This window comes from Zalophus californianus, chromosome 8 (genome assembly GCF_009762305.2).
Source record: "Zalophus californianus isolate mZalCal1 chromosome 8, mZalCal1.pri.v2, whole genome shotgun sequence".
Lineage (NCBI taxonomy): Eukaryota > Metazoa > Chordata > Mammalia > Carnivora > Otariidae > Zalophus > Zalophus californianus.
The window spans coordinates 140,446,211-140,455,855 of NC_045602.1; the positions used below are offsets into that span (position 1 = coordinate 140,446,211).

At 59.7% G+C, this 9,645-nt stretch overlaps 1 protein-coding gene across 1 annotated transcript; it reads right to left on the minus strand.

Annotated features, from left to right (window-relative positions):
- Positions 1-2,938: 2,938 nt before the first annotated feature.
- On the minus strand, positions 2,939-3,946 carry NPBWR2 (neuropeptides B and W receptor 2). The gene has a single exon (XM_027623915.2). It carries the CDS (start codon positions 3,944-3,946, stop codon positions 2,939-2,941), a length of 1,008 nt encoding a protein of 335 aa, XP_027479716.2.
- Positions 3,947-9,645: the final 5,699 nt, after the last annotated feature.

The following is a 9,645-nucleotide window of genomic DNA, read 5'->3' on the forward strand; positions in this document are numbered from 1 at the left end:
CGCGTGGGCTGCGCATCCAGGGCCGACCCCACAGTGAGCACCAGTGCCGAGATGGGTCGTGAGGGGTCAGATGCGCCGCTCCCGGCAGGGCTGAGGAGCCTGCGAGTAGCTCGAGTAGCTCGCGGCCGCCGGAAGCGGGGTCACAACCCTAGCTCTGCAGGACCGTGCCTGGCTCTTGCCAGCCGCCCACCTCCACCCCCACCACTTCTCGGACCAGTTTCCTCCCGCCTCCTCATCCACCCCGCCTCGGCCCCGCCCCACCTTCGCCCTCCTCTTTACTCCCACCAACTCCTGGGTTTGGTCAAGTGTCCCAGCTTCTCTCAGCCCCCGCAAAAGGGACGGCTAACCCTTCCTTGCGGGTTTGTGGGGGAAGGCCCAGGTTGTGGAGAGGGCCGGGGCCGGGGGTGGGGTCAGCGGCCGGGTTGCACTGCTGGGGATGCGGAGGGCTCTCCTGCCGCTTTGGACTTTGCCCACCAGGGGCGCTGTGACCGCGGGAGCTCCGCGGTCCGCACCGGCTGGGGGATTTGGACCCCGGAGGGGAGCTCCGGGCTCTCCCTGGGTCGAGGAGTCCAGAGGTTCGGGACACTCTCTCCTCTCGCCCCAGCCCATCTCAGGAAGTCACAGTGGTGGGTGTGGAGACAACCAGCGTTGGCGTGGGGGGCGGGTGTTGGCCTTTCCCTGGGGCCCCGCCGCTCGCTTGGGCAGGATATTGGTGAGGATTCACCTCTCTCCTCGTCTTGGCTGGCCCGTGGTTCCCGGTCCTTGGGGTCTCACCCTTGCACGAGGACCCTCCCTCCCATCGGAGGTGGGGATGGGGCGGGGTTATGTGCGCCGCTTGGCTGATCCAGATCTGCCTGGGTCCCCACCATGGTGTTCCCGGTGTTGCTGGGGCCAGGGGGCAAACGGGGGCAAGGTCTCTTATTCTCGCGCCCCTCCCCTTCCCTCCTCTCGCCTCGACTCCTGTTCCCTGTTCTGCTTCTCAGGCAGCTGCTCTTTGTTGCTTCTGCGCCCTGTTCACTCACTCATTTGCACCTCACACTTGCCTGCACCTCAGGTGGGTGTTGAGAGTCTCAGCTCCTCTCCTCAGGAAGCTTGCAGGGGCAAGGCCGGTGCGGAGGTGGTAATTAGGGCTGCTACTGGTAGAGGAATGACCACACCGCAGGGAGGAAACAGGACCCAGAATCTTCCAGGAAGAAATGTGGGTGTTAGTGATGGTTTTAAAAAGGTCCACAGCCCCTGCGTGTGGGCTGGGTTTAGTGACTTGCTTCTAATGAATGGAATGTGGCCAATGGCTTCCAAGACGGTCTTACATGGTGTGGAGGCCTCCTCTTCCTTCTCCCTCTCCACCTGCTCGCCCTGTGGGGCCAGCCGCCCCGTGGGGAGGACGCCCAAGCAGCCCTGGGGAGAGTCCACCTGGCGAGGACCTGAGGCCTCCTGCCACGGGCCACATGAAGGGGCCTCCTTGGAAGCAGCAACTGCGGCCCTGGTCCAGCCTTCCGGTGACCAGAGCCTCAGCCAACACCTGGTCACCTCAGGAGAGTCCCTGAGCCAGAACCACTCCAAAACTGCTCCCAAATTCTTGACCCACAGGAGCTATGAAATAATAAATGTTTTCAGCCATTAGGTTTTGGGGAAATTTGTTATACAGCAATGGATTACAGTGTTGTCAGGGAAAAGAACAGGGCAGAGGTGGTATTTGAATTGTTTCAGGCTGAGAGAGAAGAGCGGAGAGGGCTGTGGGTCTGAGCTCCAAGAACCCATGTGACTGGGGAAGCTAGAGTATATGAAGGTGGCAGCCATGCACTGTGGGGTGACCTTACGGGCCGGTGAATGGTGGTGTTGCACGTCAGGTGGACACACTGCGCCATGAGGACTACAACCAGTCTGGGCCCCTGTGAGGGTATTGGGAGGTGCCAGTGACTCAGAATGGCACAGCTAGAGCACCAGGCATAGACCCAGCTGGGAGCCACGGGGCCAAGGGTGGGGAGCCTGGCTGAGGCCCACCGGGGCAGTCATCAGGGACTTGATGCCCCTCTTCCCCCCTCCTGGCAGAAAATGGTCTCTGAGCAGCCGGCACCTCAGTGTCCTCACCCTGCCCCCCGAGGTTCAGCATGGAGCTCCTGCTGGATGAATCTAGGCCCCAGCCCATACCTCACGGAGAAAGGGGTCCAGATACCAGCCTATCCAAGTAACAGATGCCCTCTCTAGAGGGTGGGTGTGCAGAGGCCCTGGCAGAAGCACCCTGGGTCCTATGGCAGGATATGAGGGGGCCACAGGTGGCATGGAGGGCACAAAAGGGGCGTGGGCCACAGCATGGGGGGGTCAAGAGAGGGCACACAGACGGCACAGGCCTCCTGGTGAAATGCCACCCAAGTTTCAAGCGATGAGAGTGCATTCCATGGCCTTATTTGAGGACTGAGTCTGTGGCTTTTGCAGTAACACTTGGCTTTCCTGCCCCAGGTGTTCACACTTTTATCATCTGTTAATACTGTCTTGGGAGGAGCCAGCCTGATGTTCCCGGTTGTGGAATGCAGTGGTGGCCCTGGGCTGAGATCACAGTTCGGGTTTCTTTCCCTCCAGATTACGGTTGTCAGGGAGGACGGGGAAGGAGCATCCAGGGAGATTGTCCGTCTGTCTGTCTTTCAGCAGGTGAGTAGAGTCAGGATGTCTGTTGTACCAAGAACTTTGGCCTGGGTCAAATCAGCAGGGTGGGGCCAGGGCCTGTATCCCTGCAGCTCCTCACCCAGGGGCTGTCCAGGAGGCAGCCATGGGAAGTGACAGGCTCATGGTCATCCCTGCAGGTGTGGTGGCCAACCTTCGTGGGTCTTTCTCTCTCTTTGTGGGGAAGATAGTGATGGCATGGGAACAAGTAGGCCATTCCTCCGAAGTGACAGCGCTTTTCCTAACAGACACACTGGGGGTCTGGCGGGTGGGGTGCTCAGGCCCCTGGGCACTGGAATGTGCTCCGGAAGCTGTTTCGGAAGCTCTCATCCAGGAAGGCATAGAAGAAGGGGTTGAGACAGGAGCTGGTGTAGCTGAGGCTGGTGATGACGTAGGAGATGCTGATGACCAGCGGCGTCTGGGGCAGGTCTGTGGTCAGGGCCACGATGGAGGCCAGGTGGAAGGGCATCCAGCAGAGCAGGCCCACGGCCAGCACAGCCAGGACCAGAGTGGTCACCTTCCGCTTGGCCTTGCCCAGAGCTTTGGCTCTGGAGTGGAGTTGCAGGGCCCACAGCCGACGTAGCAGGTCCACATAGAGCACACAGAGGGTGCACATGGGCACCACAAAGCCCAGGACCAGCATGTAGATGCGGCTGGCCTTGAACCAGGCCCTCTCAGGCTGTGGGAAGCTCAGCCCGCAACTCGTGACCTGCAGCTCATTGCTGTAGACACCGGCAAAGGCGAAGAAGGGCAGCACCATGATGGTGACACCGATCCAGACACACAGGCTGGTGATCTTTGCCCCCCGGAGGGTGCGCCGGGGCACATGGCGGGACTGTGTGGTGGCCAGCACCACCAGGTAGCGGTCCACACTCATGGTGGCCAAGAAGTAGATGCTGGAGAAGATGTTGTAGTGGTCGATGGCCAGCACCAGTTTGCAGAGCAGCTCCCCGAAGGGCCAGCGCTGCAGCAAGTGCTCCGTGATGTTGACAGGCAGCACCAGCGTGAAGAGACCGTTGGCAATGGCCAGGTTCAGGATGAACACGTTGGTCACTGTTTTCATTTTGGGCACCCTCAGGATCACATAGATGACGGCCGTGTTGCCTGTCAGCCCTACGGCACAGATCACGGAGTACACTGCTGGCAGGAACACATAGAGGGCTGGCAGGGGCTCACGGAGGGTGATGTTGTGCCTGGTGCCATTGTCCCAAGTGTGGTTGGTGCCCATTGCAGCCTGGAAGGGGGAGCCTCTGCTTTCAAGGGGATCCAGCCCAGCAGCCTGCATCCTGAGGTGGGACCCAGGGCCGGTGGGAGGTGCCTTGGAGTGGGGAGTCTGGGTAGCGGCCTCCTTGGGCTGGATTCTGAGAAAGAGACAAAGAGAACTTTGGGATCTGACTCTTAGCTTAGAACGGCAGTGGCCTCAAGTTCTCTGGCAGAGGCTGTGGCCATTTTGCCAGGGTTGAGGATGCACGGGGTCTCTCTCCATCCTCCCCTGTCCTGCCCCTGTGCGCAATTTACCTGGGATCAAGGCAGTGCCTTTGCAAACACACCTCCCAGGCTCACCCCTGCCCTCTTCAAATCCAGGGGTCCTGAAGCCAGAGTCCGCCCAGGCATACCCTCTTCAGGGCCACCTGCTCTTCACCCCACTGACCTGTCTGACGACACGTGGCCCCAAGTTGGTGGCCTCGGTGGGCGTGTGCAGGAGGCCAGTGCAGGCTGTGGCAGGAGGGAGGTGAGGCCCACTGACAGGCTCTCACCAGGGTCCCTGTTGGCTCTTGACTGTCTTGGGGGCGCTTTTAGGACTTGCCTGGTCAGCAGCCTCAGCAGGAGCTGGCTTCCTGGCAAGGTCTCCAGCCCTGTGACAGCGCTAATGAACCCTGAAGGAGGGAGGCGGGTCCTACCGGTTGAGGCGGAGCTCTGGGAACAGTGGGGGCAGAAGCTGCGGTAGCGCCTGTCCTCATCCCCAGGGTCGTTGCAGTGCTCACTCGCTTGGGTGGATTCTCCAGTGGGTGGCCCTCGTGTGTGTGTGTGTGTGTGTGTGTGTGTGTGTGCACGCACACATGTGCCTGTGTGGGAGGGCATGCAGTGCAGGGGCCTCTGGCGGGCCCAGGTCTGTTGGGGGGGCATGTCTGTGTGGTCCACTGAGCACATCTGTACTTTTGTCTGTGGGTCTCTGTGGACCTGGGCACCCTTATCTGTGTGTGAGGGGGCCTTGGCGGGTCTTGTGCCAGACCCTATGTGTGTGCATGTGTGCATGCATGCACCTGTGTCTGTCTGCATGTGGTTTCTGTGGTAAACTCTGTACCTCTGTCTGGCGCGCTCTGTATAGGTCCCAGCTGCATGTAGTGATCTGGGGGGTCTGGATGTCTTTGTGTAGAAGCAGAATTTGTTGCCCACAGAAAACCCAACTTCTCTCTCTCTCTCTCTCTCTTTTTTTTTTTTTTGCTGAGAGAAGAACACGTACGTGTACAAAAACTACACACAAGGTGGAAGTCTGCGGAGAGAAGGTGATTGGCTCTTGTCCAGCTCCTGGTCCCTCCGTGAGCTGCCCACTGCCACTATCCACTCTCAAAGACTTGTTCGATCCTAATACCCAGACTGCTGCCCAGCACCATCTCTGGCTGGTTCCTCAGCATGACTTCTGTGTTGAGGCTCTGTGTGTTTCCAGTCTGGGGAGACATGGCTGCCTACAGCCGGCAGGGTGTCCCCCACCCTCCCCACCTGCCTGCTTCCCTCACCAGAGTTGCCATTCCTGTGTCCCCATGGCCTGAGTCAGGACAGGAGCCTGGGCAGTTGCCCAAGCACCCTGAAGCCACCAGGTCTGAGGCCATGTCTGGGGGCACCAGCCTCCCCTCCCGTGGGCCCAGAGGTGGTCACAGCAAGGTGTGGGGGGCCTGCCAGCCTCAGCCAGGGGCTCCAGCCGTCCCTCCAGGGCTAAGCCTCCACCCGGCAGGGGACCCTCAAGGTAAGAACCACTCCACACCCTGGCAGCTCCAAGGATCCTGGCCTCCAAATGGGCCTTCACTCATCTTCACGCAGGAACATGCCGGCATTTGTCTCCGCTGTGTGTAGGGCACTGTAGCTAGAACTTACTTTGGAACAATTCACTGTCCCACATGAACACCCTCAGATTTCATATATTTTTTTTAAAAAGACGTATTTATTTATTTGAGAGCGAGAGCAAGAGCGAGCGAGCGGGGTGTGGGTGGAGGCAGTCTTTTACGCAGACTCCATGCTGAGTGTGGAGCCTTCGCAGGGCTTCATCTCACGACCCCGATCTCACGACCCTGAGATCATGACCTGAGCTGAAACCAAGAGTTGGACACTCAACCGACTGTGCCACCTGGGGCCCCAGATTTTATAGAGTTGAATGAGGAGATCTCTTTGAGACATCAGGGAGCCCTGTCCTCCTTGCTTCTGTGAACCAGCCTGGGCCTGGATCCCCTGGCTGGGAGGGTGCGGCTCTTTGGCCCCGGCAGGACAGGCTCTGGAGCATGGGTGTGCTCGAGGCTGAGAGCCACCAAGGCCAGGGGCTGGAAGTCAGGAGGTGTGAGGAGAAGTCATGTGGGGGGCTCTTTCCTACAGTCTGGGGCTGGACTTCGTGATTTGGGGGTACTTCTGTGTGTGGGGGGGTGTGGTGCTGGGTTAGCTCACAGTTCCTGACCACCGGAGACAGGATGGAGAGAAGTCTGGGCCTCGTGTCTGGAAGGCCCCATTCCCCTGGCCGTGCAGCCTATGGTGGGCTGTGCCGAGTGGCGGACCACTCTGGGCCTGGATGTGGGCCTTCCCTGGGAGAGGTGCTGGGGGTCCCCATCCCCTGCTCACCTTAGGAGGGGCCCAGGGCTCTGTCTGCCCTCTGGCCAGCATGTAGCTGATTGGTGTCCTGACTTATCCTGAGCACAAGTCCTGGGGTGGGGGTTCTTCACGGTGAGGCCTGCCCTTGATGGGGCCCTTGTAACCCTCTTGCTTGGCCCCCTTGCAGCAAGACACCAAATACCACCCCAAACTTTCTCTGGAGCTGGTAATTCTAGGCAGGTCTTTTCTCAAGCCCTCGGGAAGGGAGCAGCCCAGTATCAGAAGTACGAAAACTCTCCTGGGCTTCCCCTATGCTTCTGGCTCCCTCTGAAGCAAACCTGAGTCTGGGTTTCACCCCACCAGTGTCTGGCTGGGTCTGGGACTCTGAACCCCTCCCAGGCCTGCTCTCTGCTCTCCTGAGTCTGTCCTGGGGGCCGGCCTGGCTTTCCACTCAGCCTATCACACCTGAAGTGGGATGGGGGTGGAAGATGGGGGGGTGGGGTCCCACGGTCAGCAGGGGCTGGGGGAAAATGGAGGCACCGGCTGTGGGCGCTCAGGACCCCAGGGAGCCAGCTCCAGCCTTGTAGGTGCAGTGACGCCCAGATGCCTCTTCCCAGCCTCAGAAGCACCTCATCCAAGGCCCCACTGCAACACCATGGCCCAAGGGCCGCATGCCTCAGCCCTTACTCCCCCAGCCCTTCGTTCTGCCCTGTGGGTTGGGCATCGCATGGGTGTCATTTTGTGGAAATGGTTTCCATTTTCAGAACCGAGTCAGGCGAGGCCTGTGGAGAGGAGCCGTGGAGGAGGGAGCTGTGGAAGGGGGTGTATGTGATGTTATGTGTTGGTGAGCATGGATTTGTGCATTGCTATGTGCAGCTATTCACATGTTGGGAGGAAGCAGATCCAAAGAGCCCAGGGGAGCTCTAACTCCACCAGTGTTGTGGGGAGTGAGTGTCAGGACCCTGAGACAGTGCAGAAACGAGCAAGCTCAGTCGTGACACTTTTTATTTATTTTTTAAAGATTTTATTTATTTATTTGAGAGACAGAGCTGGAGTGGAGGAGAGGGATAGGGGAGAGGCAGAGGTGAGGGGGAGGGGCAAGCAGACTCCTTGCTGAGTGTGGGGCTCCGCCAGGTGCCCTCTTTGTGATAGCTTTATTCTCACTGTTGTTTCCGTTGGGTGTGGCAGTCACCTTCCACCCATCCCTGACTAAACCGGGCGACTTGGGTCTTCACACACACACACACACACACACACACACACACACACTGCTACAGGCCTCTGCAGACACATGGAGACATACAGACTTCCGTGCACACACACGCACCCACACGGGGCTTACCTGTGCGCCATCTCAGCTCCTTGCAGGCAGGTCTGGTGGGTGGGGGCGGGGGCTTTGCCCTGCAGGCTAGAGTCCAGGCCTGTCTGCTCTCCTGCTGTCCCCCTCACTGGCTCACCAGGAACAGGGACAGCCTGTGGCTTGCGGCTCCTGCAGGTTAAGTGCTCCTCAGAGTGCCTGGGCCTCAGCCATCTCTCAGCAGGTAACTGAGAAGCTTAGTTCACTGGAAAAAGACAAATGATTCAGGGCCCATTTCCCTATGATGGGAACCAGGTTCTCCCACTTCTCCAGGGAAGCAGAGAGAGCTCTGTATTTATTAAACAGAGGGGAGCTCCTCCCCTTCAGGACTCCCTCCCTGCCACTGGGCGCCCAGCTGCCTCCCCCTCCCCCAACAGTGGGCACTGAGCTGTGCCCAGCGGGATGTCATGGCTTGGGGGTTCCTGTGCCAGGCTGAGAGGGAGGCCTCCAGCTCAGGGAAGGTGGGAAAGTCCTCGGGGCAGCCAGCCTGAGGCCCTACAAGGGCTTTTGCTCAGTCAACTCTCGAATACCCCAACCCTAGCCTCAGAGTCAGTGTCTGCTCCACAAAAGAATACAGCAGTGAACAAAGAAGAAAAACCTCCTGCTCTCATAGGGCCGACCCTGTAGTGGGGAAGCATCAGTACAGCGTAAAGCTGTGGTCCAGGACAAGGCACGCTAGGGGGAAGCAAAGCAGAGGGGCCTTGCAAGTGTGTGTGTGGAGGACAGAGGGCCACGGGGGAGGGAGGGGCCTTCGGGAAGGAAGGAGCCAGGGGCTTTGTCTGCCCTACTGGGGGTACTGGCTCTTGTCTGTGTGGACGTTTTGAGGAGGGGTGGATGGTCCCGCCAGGTCCTCAGGTGGAGAGGGTCTGTGAGGTGAGGGGTGGAGAAGGCCAAGGAGGCTGGGGGAGGGTCCTTGGCAGGAACCCTGTCTTGGGGGTCTGTAGGGCAGTCTGATCAGAGGACAGGGTAACATCCAGAGTCCATCCAGCTGTGGGCAGCACCAACCCCACCTGAGGTCTTTGGGAAGCAGGGTTTGGGGCAGCCTAGGCCGCGGCTTGAGGCTGGTTGCTCACAGCCTGCCCGGGCCTGGCACCTGCCCTGCCCACATGCGGCCCCGCTGCCCCCAACACAAGCTGAGAAACACCCAAGCAGGAAGGAGGCCTGATGGCTTCCCAAGGCAGCCCAGGCCCTTCTCAGCCTGGGAGGGTCATTGAGGTCCATCACCAGAGAGCTTACTGCTTCCTGTCCCCCAGAAACTCAGATCAGGAGGGATGGGGGGACTCAAGTAGAGATGGAGCAGCAGATGTGGGTGGCTTCCTGGTGGCAGCTTCCCCTCCTTCCTGAGACAGGCCCTGCTGGGTAGGACCCGGGGGCCTGTCCCACGTTTGGGGGTGGTCTCCTGGGTGGTCTTGGTGCACCTGGTGAGAGGGGTGGAGGGGTGTCTCCTCCCGTCCTCCAGCAGAGTTCCTGTGGTCACTCTGAGAGCGTGGGCAGGGCAGAGAGGGAGGGCACAAGCACCGATGTGTCCCAAGTGGGAGGGGTCACAGGCATATCTGTGTATGTAAATATGCATGTTGGGGGTGGGAGAGTGTGGATGTAGCTTGACACCCTCCACCTGGGCCTGGAGTGGCCCAGCACCCTGGGCCAGAGATGGACCCAGGAAGGAGCCATCCATCAGCAGGTTTATGCCAAAGCTCAGTGGGTGGGCAAGGTTGAGTCAGGCTCACATCAGCTCCCACAGAGCCATGATTCAGACCCGAAGGCCAGGCCGAGGGAAGACTCTAGAGGTGGACAGTCCTTGGGCCTCCATGTGGGGCTCATGCCACACAGCT

Coding starts and splice junctions, on each gene's coding strand:
- NPBWR2 (XM_027623915.2), bottom strand. CDS start 3,946: ATGCAGGCTGCTGGGCTGGATCCCCTTGAAAGCAGAGGCTCCCCCTTC.